Raw genomic sequence first — 18,678 nt, 5'->3', positions numbered from 1 at the left:
AAAACTCTCCTCACTAGCCATTTTGTCACTCTAATGAGAGGAATTCACGTTCACACCATATTTATACACGTCTGACCCTCTATAATTCGAAATTGTTTCGAATTATACATATATAATTCGAATAAGCTCTCTTCGAACTGCCTACGAACCAACCATTTCTAGTTCAAATTGACTAGTTTCGAATTACCCTCCATATAATTCGAACACCCTTGATTCGAATTACTCACGTTTGTAGTTTGAGCTGGTTTGATTCGAATTACAGATATGCATGCTTTGGTTGATTCATGTCTCATTTTTTTTTTTTTTGCTGAATGGCGAAAATTGTCTCTCCTATTGGCTTAAATGGGTGATTTGCCCATTAAATTTAGCTTCTAATGATACTAAAGTCAACCTATTTTATTGTCTTGTGCCTTCAAAAATTCACAAGACTGACATAAAAATCTAACAATTGAGAAATAAAATTCGTTATAATGGGTATGTTCATTTTAATAAATATTCTTCTATATACTATAAAAAATACACTGGTCACCTTGAAGTACTACAAGTTTAACTTCCATCAACAGTGATAGAATGCTTAAATTGAGATATTTTCAGGTTATAGTATTCGTCAAACAAACAATCAATGAAACACCCATTCGTACCTTCTCATTTTGAGTACATTTATACATAAAAGAAATTCTACATAAAGAAAAAAAGAAGAAGAAAATAAGAGTTGAAATAGCAAGAGCGATAAAAACGACGATTCTTATAATTTTGTGTGGCCACATATATATAGTAGACCAAAAGAGCATGATTATCTAATAAAATCAATTTGTATTTATTGAATTTAATTTGAATAAGTAAAAAATTATTTTATTTTAGTTTAGTCCTTAATTCATATTATTTGAATTTAGTTCAATATATATGATTTGATTTTATTTGATTTAATTAGTAATTGAAAATATCCCAGTTGCCTATTTTATTCATAGATTTATGATTTTAATGACTAATAAATTAATCAAATTAATTAATAAATAAATTTATTAATTTAATAAATAAATAAATAATTAAAAAATACTAACAGAACATTAAAAGAAATAAATTAGAAAATACTAATAAATCAAATTAATATAAATTATAATAAATTATGTAATATTTAAATATCTAATCAAATCAATTAGTTAATATAGTTAGTTTATCGTAATAATTTGTATTTAATGAGTTAAAAATAATAAATTGAGAAGCATGCCACGTTAGTTTCATCATTAAGTGTAGAAACTCAATTTTTATATAAGTGATACTCTAACAAAGATTTTATAATTGTCTTCATGTGAAAATTTTTCTTTTTGACCCTTAAATGATGAATTATAGGGTTAGATTTTATATGTTTTGAAAGTGTTGTTTTTATTTAAAATGTGATCAAATAAATAAATCACATTTTTATATAAAATATTTTTATAAAAAAATATTTTTAATATCTTCGTTTGAGTAGCTCCCTTTTTATATAATAGAATAGATAATAATATAAAAATTATACGATAAGTGATTTGAGAAAGAAAAATACAATTAAACAAAATTTAGGACAAAATTGATATGAATGATAAAAGTATGAAATGAAAGTAAACAAAAGAATTGAAGAATAAACTAAACTTTATAACAGGAATATTAAGCTATGTTATATTAGTACATTAAATATGTATTAAATTGCGGGGATAGCTCAGTTGGGAGAGCGTCAGACTGAAGATCTGAAGGTCGCGTGTTCGATCCACGCTCACCGCATTTTTTCTTTCTCATTTGTTTTCTGCATTTTCGGATTAGGGTTTTCCTTTTCCGTAGACTTGCACCTTGCACCACCTACTCTTTCGTTAGGTTCTTCCGTTTTAATTAATTCTTTATCCAATTCGATCCTCCATATTCAAATTGCGACATCTACGGTGCCCGCAAAACCCCAGATTCAAAACCTTTTTCTCCTTTCCATGGCTTCTCGGGGAGCCAGCGTGGTACTTTCAAGGGCCAACAGAATAAAATCGAAGCTGCAAACGGCGCTAGAAGCCACTGTTCTGGAGGTAGACGACGTGTCGTATCAGCACGCCGGACACGCCGCCGTTAAAGGAAACTCCGATAACGAGACTCATTTCAACGTGAAGATCGTTTCCCCAAAATTCGATGGGCAGAGCCTCGTCAAACGACACCGTATGGTGTACGACCTCCTCGCCGACGAGCTCCAATCAGGGTTGCACGCTATCTCCATCGTCGCCAAGACACCCCAGGAAACCACCGGCGCCAAATAATGCGAAAGTTCCAAGCTTTTGAAGGTGTGAGTGCCCAAAGTTTGAATCTTGTCCCTCTTTTATGCTAACCCATTTAAATTTAGGCTATTGATATAATCAAAGCTCGAGGCTTTAGTGTTAGATGTAATAACTTATTGTTCATTAAATCAATAATTGGAGTGAAAGCTTAACAGAATAAGCTTAGTTGATACTTACCATTCCTTGGAACTGGGGCTTCTTTTGAGCACCATGTGTTTGTGTTTATGTGTGTGATGGTTAATGTGTCTGAATTGGTGGTTTTGTTTATCACCTTCTGTTGTGTTTGAACTGGAGAGTATGCTTACCTGTCAATGGTGCTATGCTAGCTGCATTATCATCTGTCATTACTCATAAGCTAGCTGTTTCAGCTGTGCTAGCTTTATGAATGGAACCTTGATGATCTTATGTGACTGAATGATTTGTAGAGTGTGAGATGTTCCAATTGTTTTGTAAACTATTATATTACTTTTTGTTTGATCCTGAATTATTAATGTGCACATATTCTTCTGTTCATGATGGTATTTGCATGCCCTGCCAGGATATATGTCACAGGTGTTCTTCATTATTATGGCATTTGTTATAGATCTTGATTTATTAATTTTTATAATTAGCTTTTTTTTTAAGTTGACTTTTTTTGGTAAATGAGAGGAAATGTCTTTGCCTTTGAGATTTTTTAGATGGAAACAAGTTTTCAGTCACTTCAAAATGTTGTGCTTTTGCCATTTGAATGGAATTGATTGACTCTGGCCAGAAGCTCCAATGATGAATCATTTATATGCCATAAAACTTCCTAATTCTTTCGTTCCAATTTCTGAAAAGTTTATGTTGAAGAAGGTAATTCTGAGGAGCTACAAAAGAAGAAACAATACAATGCTTTGAACTATGTTTGGGTTGAATTGGTGCATATCACTGCCAAATTTTTTGCTTTCAAATATTTTATGTGACTCTTCTTTTACATTATGTTTTTCTTTTACTGCTAGGTTCCCGATTTTCTGCATTGGAGAGGACTTAAATTGACTAAAGACGTTGACAAACCCGCATATTAATAGTGGAATAAACTAGGGAATTTCCATTTCAATGTTGTTTGGAATTTTAGTAGAATTGATTAATAAATGAATGGAATATAGTAATCATTATAATAATTTATTTATGTTACTTAGACATTTTAGACTTTTCGTCATTAGTAAGCGGCGATTTAAGTTAACTAACGGATGAAGTGAAAAGGCATGCAAATAATAATGAATTGACTAGCTAAAACGAATCCAAAGTTTTGTTCCTTTTTTTATCTTATTTTATTATTAAGTAAAATAAAATATAATATCTGGTATTATTATAGAAAAATATAATTATTGGGAGGCTATGCTTACTTTCCTCCGTCTATACTCTCTTTTCTTTTCTCCTTCTATACTAATATATCGATAAGAATTATTGATGATAATTTGGTTGAATAATTCATGATTCAGCTGATAAGTATGATTAGGTTAAGTCATTGAAATATATTGAATAAGTCATGTGATTTGGATCATGTTTGTTTCCCTGTACTAAAAAAAAAAAATTTAAGATTAGGAAGTCGAGAAGAACTTCTACTTTGATAATTTTATTAAAAATATTTTTTTGTAAGAATTTTTATCAATAAGTTTTATATCTAAATGCGTGCATAGAGTTTATTCACGAATACTTTTACTTTTATAAAAAGAAAAATCATCAATATTTTCACTCCAATTAAACACGACTTCAGATAAATGCTTTTGAGATGATATTTTACTACGATTTTATTTATATTTTTATATAGAAATTACTTTCCTTATTTTAGAGGTAGTTAGGATTAATTTGGATTGACTTTTGAAAAGTAGATATTTTTTCATTTTTTTTAAATATCTTCTTTTAAATAGATATATTTGGATAGTTTTTTTTTTTTTAAATCAAGTATCAAAACTTCTTTTACTTTTATTTTTCTTTATAAGATATTATTGACTTTTTAAAAAAGTAAATAATTTGTTTTTCAAAAAAAGTATTCTTTTTTAAAAAATACATATAAATATGGTTAAACCTAATAGAAGTATTTTATTTTTGAAAAAAATTACCTTTTTACTCAGAAAAACCAATTCAAAAAAAAAAAACTTATTCCAATGGATTTTTTTTTTGGATTCAATTTATTTTTTATCTAAAATAAAACTTTTTAAAGTGACTATTTACATAAAAGTAATTAGAATAATCTTTATATAGAGATATTAGCTAATGTTGTTTTGATGGTAGTTATTATCTTTACATGGATAGTGATATATATTTTTTTTTTTTTGGGTTCATAAATAGTGACATTTCTTAATATCTAAGCAAAATATTAGTCTCTTGAGAGCATTTTCTCGTTTTTTAATACCAAAAATAATAATAAAAAAAAGATTTCCCCAAATTTTTGTTATTAAATGGTACAGGATATTTTAGAAGGGTAAAATGTGTTGATTTTCACTTGGAAGGTTCAACTCCAATTCAAACAAAATAGAAAAACCACAACAAAAATTAAAAATAAATAAAGAAAGAAAGAAAAACCAAATAATATAAATATCTAAATGCAATCAAGATAAAATTAGATATGATAACTGTAAAAAAAAAAAAAAGAAGATAAAATTAGATATGATAGCTTTTAATTTATTTATTTTGAAGATAATTTATTTTGAAGGTGTATATTTATAAATACTAAATAGATGCACGAAAACTAAAGATAATAAACCCCTCTCAAAAGTAAAATAGAGATTCTCAAACACACTCAAAACCAATTGTGCCCTAATCTCGCTTTCTCTCTCTTTCACATCATCACTCTCTCCGATCAACGCTTCTGCCGTCGTAGCTCACCAAGTAATTCCTTTTCTTCTTGCTTTCTATGTTTTACCTATTCGATTTTCTCTTCCGTTTAATTCACTTCTTCAATCGATTCCAACTAGTGTCTCTGTACTGGTGCCCATTGGGAAAGAAAAAACTAACAAAAAGTAGTTTTGTTGGGATTCCTTGTAATATGGATCGGATCTTTGTGCTCGCAAATTAGGAGAAGCTGTAATTCTCCAAGATGCTTAATTTCTAAAGGGGGAATTTTTCTTCTTCATGAATTGGGATATGGGTTTTGCTTGGAGTGTTTATATTGAATTGGATAGGGGTTTTTGCCTGTTATACGTGTTTTGGTTGGTGTGTTTGTATTGAATTGAACTTCAATGCTAGAAAAATTCCTCTTTTTTCCTCCTGGTTGCTAGAACCCTGATTAGCTAGCTACCTCTGTAATTAAGGTCATTAGTTTATTTGATTGTTCCAAACTTCTATGTTATCCATTGAGAATGCGAGCTTGTTTGTTTGTTGAGGAATCAGCTAGGAAGCAATAGCAGTATAGAATTTCTACTCTTTTTTTCACTCTATATTTTAGAATCATTGTAATTGTTTTGGTTCTTTCTTGTATAGTTGTTGTTTTCTTTTTTGGGGGGGGGGGGTGGGGGTTGGTGGTTTACAAGGGGGAAGAGAGCAAGCTTAGTAAAATCTAGAATAGTTCAATAATGATGTTTCCTCTATGTTTGTTTCCTCAAAATATGATTTTGAAATCATGAAAAAACTTTTGGCTGCCAGCTTTTGTAGAATTATGACCCTGTATCACTTACTCCGTATCTGCCTGATTGGTTTTAGTTTGAGGAGGTGTTTCTTATTGACTCTTGTTTTTGTTTCAGATATCTGACTAATAAGTTTGTTCATGCGTATTTATGCAGTTGATCAGCTGCTATTTTGTTATTCTATTTTGTCAAAGAAGTGCACACAGCAAAATGGACGATTGGGGTAAGATTCTGATTATGGTTTTTTCTTCAGCTGTTGCTTATAGTTTTTGTTTGATTTTTTTTTTTATCTTAATTGGTTAAAAATGTACTTTATTGGAAAGAAAAAAAAATGTCCACATGTATGGTGAACCTTAACCTCACTTGAAGCTGAACGAACTTATCTTAATCTTAATTTTTATTTGTTGCTAATAGATGGAATTTTTAAAATGGCAGAACTTAAATAATAAGATACATTAAAAAGTAAAATCTCACACTTTCTTTTATCCTTTTTAACTGAAATTTTCATTATTGATCAATTGTGTTCCCAAATTGTGTGGTTAAAAGCAGTGCTAATCTAAGTGCTATTAAATCTACTGTAATAAATAATCATTCAATTCAAGTATTACATGTTATCCTATTTTATTTTGTTTTGTTGTTTATTTGACCAATTTTGTGTATTTGTTTTAGAGGATGAGCAAATTGCACCTATTGACCTTAACAAAAAGGAAGTGACTAAAAGTAAATGGGATGATGAAGATGTGGATGAAAATGATGTAAAGGAATCATGGGAGGATGAAGATGAGCCTGCTCCGGTATGAACATTTAAAATAATGTTGCTTAATTACACATGAATATGGTTGTGTGCTTGTGTAACTTATACAGTGCATGGCCTTTTAAATACTTAAATGCAATCAAAACCACATTTTTTCTTTTCATCCTTTGCATGATGCAGATTACCAGATGTCTATATTTCTAATAGCTTTTTAGTAAAATATATTATATTAATATTAACATAATAAGATTTATTTGTTTTAACTTTTTGCTATTAGATTTTCAATTTCAGTTTTATAAAATATTGTACTTGAGTGTCATGATTGCTTTTTATGAAGTGATGCTCCGTTTCTTATAATTACAATCTTTTAGGATTTGCTCCTTTGTTATTAAATTTGTGTATTCTTTGCATTATATTGGCAGGCACCAGCACCGGCACCTGCCCCTAAAACAACCGAAAAGGCTCCTAAAAAATCTGAAAAAGCTGCTGAAAAGAAGGGAAAGAGTGTAGAACCAGTAAAGGAAGAACCGTTGGATCCTGTGGCTGAAAAACTTAGACAACAAAGGTATTTCTCTTAAATTAAATTAGTTTACCTTGCGTGTCTTTTGGAAGTATTGTTTTGGTTAACAGCTGTAAATACCATACAAAATGCAGGTAGCAAGTTTAGGTTTGCCGGTTAGGAAGATGTAGTTGTGAGCAAGTGCTCATTGCAAGTCTAGTACAATGAACATTCTATTAGAGCTAGATCTAGTTTGGTTTCATTATAGGACACACTTAGTGCGGTGATTTTTAAAGTGTACTTTGACTGTGGTGCTTACTTCTTACGTGATGAAGATTTGTCTTTTACTTTTTGATTAGAACTATCCATAGAAGATAAAAGAGATTGTTAAAGGGGTAGGTAATGAATGATCCTAGTATGGAAGTAAAAAGTTTGCACTTTACGATCAGTAATCTTCCTAACAAATACTGTAATGGATATGAGCACTACAGTACCTATTGTAATCCACAAAAATGATTCACCTTAATCTATGAGGTGAGTACTATATATAGGCCAAGGAACCAATAATACTCCAGAGCAAGATTAAGGATGTTCCTTTTAAATCAAATGCAGAAGTTCAGTAAGTAGGCACACCACACTTCCATGGAACAACCTTTTCCACACTGCTGCTAGAGCCTTTGAACTTAATGATCATGGAAAAAACTCTTAAAAGCTTACTCCTGATTTATGGTTTAAATCAGTGTTGGGTGTAACGAGATATATATTTTTGTCTGATGCATCATTCCAATTAAATTTGATTTTAAGTCATGATAGTGATAAAATACCTTTTGCTGGATTGCCTATGTTTCTCATCTAACTCTAAACTCTACAACAGACTGGTTGAAGAAGCAGATTATAAGAGTACCAAAGAATTGTTTGGTGGTGGGGGAAAAGATGAGAAAAACCTTGATACTTTCATACCCAAGTCAGAGAGTGATTTCTCGGAGTATGCAGAGCTTATCTCACACAGGCTTCGTGCTTTTGAGGTGACTTTGAAACTTCTTCTTCCCCTCTGTATTCTATATTTGTTGAAATGGCATTCTAATGATTTCATTGATGAATGCAGAAAAGCTATCATTATATTGGTTTGCTGAAGGCTGTAATGAGACTATCTATGGTTCAATTGAAAGGAGCCGATGCAAAAGACATTGCATCTTCAGTTACTGCCATTGCAAATGAGAAGATAAAAGCAGAGAAAGAAGCCAATGCTGGAAAAAAGAAAGGTAATTTCTTTGAGGAGATTGAAAGAAGCGCTTTTTTTATGTTTGTGCTGGTTTTTGTCTTTGTTTTGAGCAACTTTAAAGCTTTTGTTATGTCTATTGTCTGCAGGTGGCAAGAAAAAACAGCTTATTGTTGAAAAACCGGATGATGATTTTGCTAGCAGTGATCGATATGAGGCTTTGGACGATTATGATTTCATGTGAAAAATTTTGGTTCGATTCCATTCAAATAGTCATGGGATTCTTCAACCTGTTTCAACATTGGAAGTTGGGACAAGACCCTTCGGCATACCCTTATTATCTAAAATTGATGAGAGCTGTCCTGTAATTTGTCCAATAAGTGTGTGCATCAGTGTCTTATTACTTGTCAATGTCGATTTTGTCACTATAACAACATCTGTTTTTCTCATACTCGGAGGTAGATTTCAGTAGATGATTCATATAATTTAAAAAGTTTGAAGATGAACTTGGCAACATTCAACTTTACTTTTTGGGTAAATTATGTTTTTTTTTTGGTTGGTCATGGGGTAAATTATGTTCTTGGGTTGTGAGAATTGAATTGCCTCTTTCTTCATGCCAGGTCCATTTATGTTAAAAGCTGGATGTTGGCTTTGGCACCATACTTTTATCCATTGATTTTTTATACATAACCAATGTTAGTAGTAATCCAAGCATAGAGCATTCCAATCACATCGCATAGAATATATCTAACCAAAAATGAAACACTACCTACATCGAATTAGATTCCAACTGGGAGAAATAATTTGCTGCTTGTTAGGGTGAATCTTCTCCTAGAATATATTTGGAATATTAGAAATTAGAATTGGTTCAAGAGTTGAAAATATTTTATTTTAAAAAAAATAAAAAATGAATTATTTAAATTTTTGATAATTTTAATTTTAATTTTTTTTTGTAAATTAAACTAAAAAGAATTTGATTTCTAAATCAATTTTCACACTTTTCAAACTTAATATGTCAAATGTCAAAAATATGTTTATTTACAATTAACAAAATAATTTTGTGAAGGATAAAATTATAAAAAAAATTAATTCATATAAAAATGATTTTAAATTCAAAAATTAAAAGTCAATGGATTCTTTTCTTAAAGAATTAGAACTTTTTTCTCATATCAAATAGTTTTTAAAGGAAATAGATTCTCTAAATTTTTTTAAACACTTGGAATAAAATGTGATCTCTTACCATTAATTTTATAAGTGAAACCAAAAATAAATATGAAAGAGAGCAATCAAGGATGAGATTAAACAGTTAACACCATTCAATTTCTTTTCATTGTCAATTTTTTTTTCAGCGGAGAGAATCCACTCCCGTTGGTAAATAAGTTCTAACTAAATTTAAATTTTAACTGGAAAGAAAGAAAAAAGGATCCAATAACAAGAATCATGACATAATTATAATGAGTTTCAGTGTTGATGCTATATCGCGTTGATATTTGAAACTGATAGCTTCATCTTAGAAAGTGCAATTGGGGAACACAGAAGGGTTCATTATCTAATGAGTCCTAAAGACTTGGCCTTTTATAAGGCTCAACAAACGCTCATAACCTTTTTTAAGCGATGTTCCACCATTAAGCACATTAAGCAGGTTCAAGCCCACGTTTTTCACACTGGTTTTCACCATGACAACATCGTCCTAGGACAAATCATTCTCTTCTGTTCACTTCACAAGCACATGAACTATGCTGTCTCTGTTTTCAACAAGGTCCATAACCCAGATACATTCATTTGGAACACCACGATCAGGGGGTTTGGTAACGCCCTACAACCTCAAAAGGCCTTCGATTTCTATCGCAGAATGCTGAGAGAGAAAACAGCACTAGCGGATACTTTTACGTTCTCGTTCTTGCTCAAAATTGTTGCTTCATTCGGACCCATTATTTTGGGGAAGCAACTGCACTGTAATGTAGTCAAGCTTGGTTTTGAAACTCATGCTTACGTTGGGAACTCCCTCATGCACATGTATGGTATGTTGAGGGAGGATGAAACTGCACGCAAGGTGTTTGATGAAATGAAGGATCCGGATTTGGTGACTTGGAACTGTGTTATAGATTGTCATGTGCATTGTGGGAAGTATAAGGAAGCTTTGGAGTTGTTCACAAGGATGGTGGATGCTGGGGTGCAGCCTAATGATGCGACTTTGGTGGTGACGCTCTCTGCATGTGGTGCTATTGGAATGCTGGATTTTGGTAGGAGGGTTCATGATTTTGTCCAAGAAACAGGTCTTGATGAGGTTACAGAGGTTTCGAATTCGCTTATTGATATGTATGCTAAGTGTGGGGTGGTGGAGGAAGCGTGCGAGACGTTCTGGAGGATGAGAAGGAAGAGTGTTGTTTCGTGGAATGTCATGATCTTTGGGCTTGCAACGCATGGCGATGGACGAGAGGCGTTGGCATTGTTTGCAAGAATGTTGGAGCAGAATGCAGTGAGGCCAGATGAGCTTACGCTCTTGGGAGTGTTGTGTGCTTGTAGCCATGGAGGAATGGTTGAGGAAGGGAGGAGGTATTTTGATGTTATGAACAGAGAATATAACATCCAACCGACGATGAAGCACTATGGTTGCATGGTAGACCTTTTGGGTCGTGCTGGTTTAGTTGAAGAAGCATATAGATTAATAAAGAGCATGCCAATGGAGTGTGATGCTGTCGTGTGGAGGACGTTATTGGCGGCTTGTCGAGTTCATGGGAACATTCTACTTGGTAAAAAGGTAAGGAGCCATCTGTTGGAACTGAAAGCAGATCATAGCAGTGATTATGTTCTTCTTGCAAGCATGTATGCAAGCAGGGGTCAATGGAATGAAATGAGCAGAGAGAGAAAATCAATGCAGGAAAGGCGGGTTCAAAAACCAGAGCCCGGTAACAGCTTAATTGGCATTCCTGGAACAGGGTTAGAGAAAGTGACCCTTGAAAGATTATCCTAACTGTTGTACATAGTTCCTCCTGTATGCTTAATTCATGTAGCTTTTGAAGACCTTGTCATAATTTTTTGAAGTTCTCTGTATAAAAGTCAGCCAAAGCTAATGACTAATGTCATATGAAACAGGTCTTCACTTAAAAAATGTAGTTTGAAGGGTTTCTTTCCCTCCTTGAATACAAAGTTATCAAAACCAACAAAGTCAGAATAAAAGCAATAACTCTTAAATGGGAAATGATCATATTATGATAGAAGTGTCACAGTATAACAACATATTCATTAGCTTAACCGAAATTTACAAAGGGTGTGGTTGTCATCAATTGCAGTAACTTGACTACTGCAACAACACAAGTTCGTAGTGCAAAGCCCAAAAGATATAACCATATTACTTCTCTTCTTCAACTAGCACTTAAAAATCGGATTAGTCTAATGTGACAGCCTAATGGCAAGTGACCTACATAGAGAAGGGCTTTTTGCATAGGTAGTTAGTTAGTTGATGTCAGTTTGATGTCTAAAACTGGACTTGTTACTAAATGGATCTATCAATTGGAAAAGGGCTCAAAAGCCTTGTCTTGAAACAGTAATCTAGAGCAACAGCAGCACAGACAAAAATGAAAAAACTCTCAGCTACATAAATGGTTCCATCTAGGGCATGTGATAAGAAGCTGTCAAGGTTCAGTTCAAGAACTGGTCCACCACCCAGGGTTGCAAGACCTGTATCACAAGTTTGTTACTTTATTTCAACAAAAGAAGAGAAGATGATGTACAAACTTTTATGTGAGTTGATGAAGTCATGAAATTCTTACTAATTCAACCTCAAGTATGACTGATTACCTTTAACAACACCGAAAGCAGCGGCTACCCCTGTTTTAAGATTAACGTCATCCAAGTTTCTCCTTACTGCGTATCGAAAGGTTACTCCAAACAGTATGCAGCTGATGAAGTTGATAGCCAAAGGGAGAAGCAGCTGAGTAGTGTCTGTGACCTGAGTGAGGCATATGGGGAGCCCTGAAAGGGTGCCAACAAGGGCAGCAATGGATGCTGCTTTTACTGACTCCAATCTCTCTTTGTCCCGGTCAATTTCTTCGCCATCTTCAGCTCCACTCTCGCTTACTAAGAGTGCGCGTTCTGCTTCCTCAACCAGGGCTTTTGCTTCAGATATTTCTCTTTGACATTCTGCAATCTTACATTACAGTGATTCAATTTGTATCAGCATAGACTTGGTATGAACCAACCTATAAAAAAATTTCAAAAGCACTAGAAATGCTTCAATGTACTTTTAACCACAAGCAATAATCTGAATTGTAATTTCAATAAAAAGGAATTCATTAAGAATACATCTCTACATTTTTCATGGAAAGATATACTGTCTCCCTCCCCTGTTGGCTGAAATCTTTTGATCACAAAGTCATGGCGAAGCATCTACAAACCGGTTTTAAATTGTGGTTCCAATTCATTTAAACAACTAACCCAAATTCAAATTGCAATCACAAAAAATTGAAGGCCACAATGTGCATCACAACACTTGTAATACCCTCATAATCACAACAACCGCAACCACAATTTAGAACCCTGCCCTTTATGACTTGCTAAGATAGCAATGATTTCAACGCATTTGAAAAGGGTATAACATAGCACATGGGATTCAATATGATGTGATATGATATAGTATATAGTTATATACCTCAGAAGCTTGTCTTTCAAGCTTGTTGACATAATCCCTGAACTTCTTAGCAGCAAGTTCTTGTTCTTCAATGATGGCAAGTTGTTTCTTGGCCATGTCAACCCTCAGAGAAGCCTTCTCCAAGCCATCAAGTATTGACTTGTTCTCTTCTTTGCTCAGAAGCTCCTCAACTTGCTCGTTCACAATCCCAGTCAGAGAAACCCTCTTCTCTTCTGACTCTGAACTGTTACTGTTATTGATGCTGCAGAAGCATGTCAATGGTGGGAATGATTTTGAAGAAGCTCTGAAGGACTTTATGAAAGGAAGAGAACGAGAAGGAACAGCAATGGAGTTCATAAGAACAAGAGTGCAAGGATTGAGAACCTTCATTGCAAGAACCTTGAAAATCTAATTCCTCTTATCTATACAGAGTTCTATGGTGGCTAAGAAAAAACAATATCAGATGCTGTCTCCCCTGTTATTAATGTTAGGAAATTATTTTAATTTTTTAATTTGTATGAGTGCAATACATATATTAAGTGTCATGCTCAAATATAAATAGACTTTTAGGGTTTTGGTTTCCAATATACCAAAGTCCCCTTTGTTGCTCTTTTTTCATCAAAAGAGTTGTCGTTCAACCACCTAGAAATACAGAAGGCTTTGGTTGAGGAAAATCGAAGGAACCACAAGATCCAAATCCTTCCATCAATTTCTGACTTTTATAAATAAAGGTCCGCTTTCGCATTATGATATATTTTGGTGATTCAATATGGATAATCTGAATTATTAAAATTAATTTATTCCAATAAATGGTATCAGAGCCATCCATAATTTAATTATCGAAAATATTTAATTTTATTTTTTTTATTATCATCGAATTAAAATATATATATATATATATATTGTTCACGTTATGAAATTGTTGTAAGCACACGAACTTGGTCGGTATATACACACGAAATTGTTCTGCGTTGTGTGTGAGCGTCAAGAGTAAATACCCATAGTCGTCCCTGAGATTCACGCAATTACTCATAGTAATCCCTAAGATCCCGATTTCCCTATTATAGTCCTCCAGATAGAGCTCCGAGCACTCAAACTGGTCCCTGGCCATATTTCAGGTGATGACTCATCACCAGAGCGCTGACGTGGCTACGGATTGCCACGCTGGAGGGCTCCCAACGGCTAGCTGAGCTGGCTAATTTACAATTTGTACCCATATTGGTCCCTCGTACTATATGTAACCCTAAATCCCCAAATTCTCAAATACTTCATCCCTTCATCTTGTTCATCTCTTCTTCTTCTTCTTTCATACACTTCTTCCCGTTCTCACACAGTTTCAGCTGGGGCTGCTACTCATGTCGATGATGGGTGGTGGTAGCACTGCAGGTGGAAGCTCTGTTCGTTCCCCATCTAGCTGGAACCGGAGTAGAACGCAAACAAAGAGCAGTAGATCGGTCCTGCCAGAATGGTGTGGCTATGGCTGCAGGCTGGTCCTCAAATGGTCTGGAACAGATTCGAATCCAAACAAATCGTTTTATGGCTTCCCCAACTATAATGTGGGTTAGAATAATTACTTGTGTTGTTATGATTCTCCTCCTCTGACTGTTCTTGTGTTGTTCCTCTCTGAACTTTGATCCTTTCTTGGTTACAGACAAGTGGGAAAAGATGGTGCGGGCTTTTTGTGTGGGCAGATTCTGTGAATGAGGAACAGGATGAGAAGTCAGAATCGTGTGGTGATGAAGTGAAGATGAACTTTGATTGGAGGCTTCGAAGGTTGGTAGAGGATGTCCAAATGCAAAAAGTGATTATCCAATTATTAGTGTTAGCTGTGTTTGTATTGATAGTGTTATTGGTGATCCTGTATTGTAAATGATGAATGAGTTGGTGGTTTAGGATTTTCTGTTAGCAACAGATGTAAAAAACTGCTTCTTGATTGAATGAAAAATGATGTTAACTATGAAATTATTGTTAAGATAAATTTCATTGTTTATAAAAAAAATTGCTTGTTGATGGAATGAAAAATGTTGTTAACTATGAAACTGTTGTTAAGATAAATTCCATTGTTTATCAAAAAAAATAAAAAAATACTGCTTCCACCTGAATGGTAAACCACAAAGCATAGTATATTAAGACAAATTCCATTGTTTATCAAAAAACAACAAAAGATGAAGGTACAAGGCAGCCTAGAAACCATTATGCTGCTATCTGTAGTTTCATCAAAAGCATGGCATATCAAAAAGACCTTTGGATCACAATTCACCATCTAGTCATTGTACGATGAAAAAGATTAATTACACAAAATAGAAATTCCTAAATATGGCTGAATAAGCTTCTAGTCCAACATCCATCAGCCACTTCTGTAAATATGCCCAAGCATCCTCATTTAACTTTTTGATCTTGTCCATTCCATCTCTAAATTCTTGGTATGTTGTTGCTCTTACACATTCTCACAAAAGTTCCCGTAATTGTAAGTCCTTCCAATTCTTGTTGAAATTTTTTCATAAATGCTAGACGCAGAATATATGATGCACATCAGGTATCACCTCTTTCACTGCTGATATCAGTCCCTGCCAGATTCAGAAAATATTATACATATATAGCTTCAACAAAATGTAAACATATATAACCCTGACTTTATATTCGTGACCCATAATAGTCCCTAACGTTTATGCTTATCCCCATAAAGGTCCTTAAAATTTACAATCGATCCCTATAAAAGTCCCTAACAGATATGCAGATAATCTGACAATGATTCGGGAGCTAAACTATAAACAATGCAATTGGAGTGACAAATTTCTTCTAAAAAAGATGGTATCAAATGAATAAACTTGGTTTACCACAGGCACCATGTAAAAAGTTGGTAAGAACGTGGGGTATGTTACTATTGAAAAGCTATCATTAATTAAGTATTGAAGCCAAAAAGAACAGAACATATAAGAAGAAACCTATACCTCAATTTGCTTTGGTCAACTAATGCAATAGCAATCTATTTCCCTGACAATATGAGAATAGAAATCTCTCTTCCACTTGATCTACACTGCAAAACGATGAAAAGGTTTTCTGACTAAATGTTATAAATAAATGACAAAGTTGCTAGTGAATAAAATGCATCAAGTTGTTAGTTTCCTCAAGTCCAACAAATTTGGCAGAACACAACTTTATTTTTTATTCTTTTTTTTTTTGTGATAAAAACACCACTTTCATTTTCCTATTCTTATTAAAAGTGCAACTAATTTTCCACCATTCAATTAGTTCTTGTTAAAATCTAAGTATAACAATAAACCATTAATAGACCTGTATGTCAATTTCAGATTTCACTGCCTTTTGAAATAACATATCTAGTCTGACTAGATTATTAGGCAATTCCTCCTTCACAACATTTATCACAAATTTCAAAGAGGTATTTAGCCAAGCGTGGAAACATTTTAGACAAAACAAGTCCATCTTGCTGTCAAACTTAACTATATAGCAATCAATGGTGTACTTCAAGACAATGTAAGCTTTGATAAATTTATTGTAGTACTAGTATATTTTAACTCATATCCAAATCACTATCAAATAAAAACTCATCTCTTAAATTCATCTTACTACAAAAACTTAAGTGCACAAAGATAAAATTAAGATAAAAGCTCATTATTTGTCCCTGAAATTTTTGGAACATCAACATTCTCTTGAAAAGATTATAACAAGTGGTCCTCAAATAGAAGTAATTAGTCTAAGAGTTACTACAGGACGGCCAAAAAAAAAATCACTCCAGGATCAAGTGAATCCCTAAAAAATTAAACTGATATTTGGAAAACTATTCATAAGCTGGGATTTTTTTGTTGGCACCTTGGGCTGGGTAGGAGTCTTTGACATTGATGGTGGCTGTGTGACTTTAGATGTAGTATGAGCTTTGGTATTGGAGTGTGACATGAACACATCAAGAACACATTTTTGAACCATATCCCTATTTCATTCTGGTTAAATATAGCAACCCCACAAACCCCAGCCAACCTTCAAATCCTAGACACTACAATGACACCAAAACTCCCGAACCTCAGACACACAAACAACTTGCATATCAACAACCAACACTGAATCGAAAATGCAAAGTAAAAAAAAAAAGGAGGGAGATTACCTTAAATACGATCACAAAGTCCGAATCTCTTGCTTCTGGTGATGGAGGGGAAGAACGAAAACCTCTTGCTTCTTCTCTCAACTTTTTCAACCCAGGGATTAGAACCCTACGCCATTGATGAGTATACGAAGATGGAGTCAGAGGGTGAAAGAAGAAGAGACGAGTGAAGTTTGTATTGGCGAGAAAACTGATATTCATGCTAAATAACGTCAAAACGGCGATGTTTTTGGCTATCAAGGGCACCAAACCAAAACGACGCCGTTTCGGAGCCTTCCAGCGTGGCAATTCGCGGCCACGTCAGCGCTCCGGTGATGAGTCATCACCTGAAATATGGCCAAGGACCAGTTTGAGTGCTCGGAGCTCTATCTGGAGGACTGCAATAGGAAAATCGGGATCTTAGGAATTAGTATGAGTAATTGCGTGAATCTCAGGGACGACTATGGATATTTACTCGAGCGTCAATGTATATAAATTGGTTCGTATATGAAAGGCTTCCATATATATGTATTGTTTTTGTTTGTGTTGAACTCAGATTGCGTTCTGAGCCAATTTTATATACATGTATAATATATATTATTCTTTCGATTATATATATACATTCTTGCGTACAGATAGCGTAAAGCATGTTCTATTTTATTTTGTTTATAAAATTGATAATTTCTTTTGAAATATTGATGGAGTATTATTGAATTATAATTGTCTAGGATCTAATTATGTATGCTATTAATTTAGTATACAATTGATTAATAATTTCTTTTGGGATATAAGGATTATTATATATATGTCACTTATGCGAATATTGATCTAGTCAAAGGAAGATCTATATTTGGCCAAATTATGAGTATACATCAATAATATTTGAGTAATAAAAAATATTAATTGTTACATAAGGTAACTAGTAACAATTTGGATTATTATATCCACTTATTTTATAAAGATTTGATTTTAGAATAAATTGATTGAACATTATGCTGCCAAAGTAGCCTCTTTTGTAAAAATTGATTTATTTAAAACATTAGAAATATGGTATTATGTAATTCATGCGAATATTGGTCGGACCAAAGAAAGATCTATATTTGGCCGAATTACATACACATATTGATAGTAAATACATGTTTGGGTAACAAATTAAGAATAAAGTAATGCTTATTATTTATGCGAACAATAATCGGTCCAAAGGAAGTTTATTGTTTGGCCAAATAATAAGCATTGCATACTTTTGTTTATTTTCTATTAATTATGCGGTCAATAATCGGCCTAAAGGAAAGTTATTGTTTGGCCAATTAATAGAAAATATATGCGGTAATAAATATGTTGCGAAGTTTAAGTCTCAATGTGCGCATTAAGCCGGTCCAAAGAAATGTTTCATGTGTGACAATATTTGATTACTGCAATGAGAGTATCACTTACAATTAATTTTTCTATCCAAAGAATGAAAATTAATGTTGTTCTAGATATCTCAATAAGGATTTTTTTTCCATTATTTAACTAATGTTTACTGCATGTTTATTTGTTCTAATCCAGAAACTATGGCTTCAACTACCAATGTTTCTGCACAAATTAGCAGTATTCCTATAATGG

The 18,678-nt window shown here is 33.3% G+C and overlaps 3 protein-coding genes, 1 long non-coding RNA gene and 1 other non-coding gene across 6 annotated transcripts; 4 read left to right on the top strand and 1 right to left on the bottom strand.

Moving 5' to 3' along the window:
• Positions 1-1,685: 1,685 nt before the first annotated feature.
• Positions 1,686-1,758, top strand: TRNAF-GAA (transfer RNA phenylalanine (anticodon GAA)). The gene has a single exon. It is a non-coding gene; the product is annotated as a tRNA-Phe (tRNA).
• On the top strand, positions 1,711-3,430 carry LOC140179271 (uncharacterized). The gene is made up of 2 exons (XR_011872848.1): positions 1,711-2,294; positions 3,269-3,430. It is a non-coding gene; the product is annotated as an uncharacterized lncRNA (long non-coding RNA).
• Positions 3,431-4,996: 1,566 nt separating this feature from the next.
• Positions 4,997-9,053, top strand: LOC112751473 (uncharacterized). Of its 2 annotated transcripts, none has more exons than XM_025800625.3 (7): positions 4,997-5,141; positions 6,032-6,098; positions 6,545-6,669; positions 7,052-7,194; positions 8,003-8,153; positions 8,234-8,390; positions 8,497-9,053. In XM_025800625.3, exons 2-7 carry the CDS (start codon positions 6,086-6,088, stop codon positions 8,589-8,591), a joined length of 684 nt encoding a protein of 227 aa, XP_025656410.1. In that variant the 5' UTR covers positions 4,997-5,141; positions 6,032-6,085; the 3' UTR covers positions 8,592-9,053. The 2 variants fall into 2 exon arrangements, with proteins under 2 accessions (XP_025656410.1, XP_072074057.1); XM_072217956.1 differs by having other exon boundaries at positions 5,130-5,336.
• An 846-nt stretch (positions 9,054-9,899) lies between these two features.
• Positions 9,900-11,321, top strand: LOC112751471 (pentatricopeptide repeat-containing protein At4g21065-like). The gene has a single exon (XM_025800622.2). The coding sequence runs from the start codon at positions 9,900-9,902 to the stop codon at positions 11,319-11,321; it is 1,422 nt and encodes a 473-aa protein (XP_025656407.1).
• A 210-nt stretch (positions 11,322-11,531) lies between these two features.
• Positions 11,532-13,507, bottom strand: LOC112751472 (uncharacterized). Its single transcript, XM_025800623.2, has 3 exons — positions 12,999-13,507; positions 12,149-12,497; positions 11,532-12,028 (listed from the first exon to the last, which is right to left on the bottom strand). Exons 1-3 carry the CDS (start codon positions 13,365-13,367, stop codon positions 11,844-11,846), a joined length of 903 nt encoding a protein of 300 aa, XP_025656408.1. The 5' UTR covers positions 13,368-13,507; the 3' UTR covers positions 11,532-11,843.
• Between the last annotated feature and the right edge of the window lie 5,171 nt (positions 13,508-18,678).

The sequence above is a fragment of the Arachis hypogaea genome, chromosome 15 (genome assembly GCF_003086295.3).
Source record: "Arachis hypogaea cultivar Tifrunner chromosome 15, arahy.Tifrunner.gnm2.J5K5, whole genome shotgun sequence".
NCBI lineage: Eukaryota > Viridiplantae > Streptophyta > Magnoliopsida > Fabales > Fabaceae > Arachis > Arachis hypogaea.
This window is presented reverse-complemented; position numbering and strand designations above follow the sequence as displayed.

Coding starts and splice junctions, on each gene's coding strand:
- LOC112751473 (XM_025800625.3), top strand. Junction 7,195..8,002: donor GAAAAACTTAGACAACAAAG/GTATTTCTCTTA, acceptor ACTCTACAACAG/ACTGGTTGAAGAAGCAGATT. Junction 8,154..8,233: donor ACAGGCTTCGTGCTTTTGAG/GTGACTTTGAAA, acceptor TGATGAATGCAG/AAAAGCTATCATTATATTGG.
- LOC112751471 (XM_025800622.2), top strand. CDS start 9,900: ATGAGTCCTAAAGACTTGGCCTTTTATAAGGCTCAACAAACGCTCATA.
- LOC112751472 (XM_025800623.2), bottom strand. CDS start 13,367: ATGAAGGTTCTCAATCCTTGCACTCTTGTTCTTATGAACTCCATTGCT. Junction 12,498..12,998: donor TTGAAAGACAAGCTTCTGAG/GTATATAACTAT, acceptor CTGTAATGTAAG/ATTGCAGAATGTCAAAGAGA. Junction 12,029..12,148: donor TGCTTTCGGTGTTGTTAAAG/GTAATCAGTCAT, acceptor CTTGTGATACAG/GTCTTGCAACCCTGGGTGGT.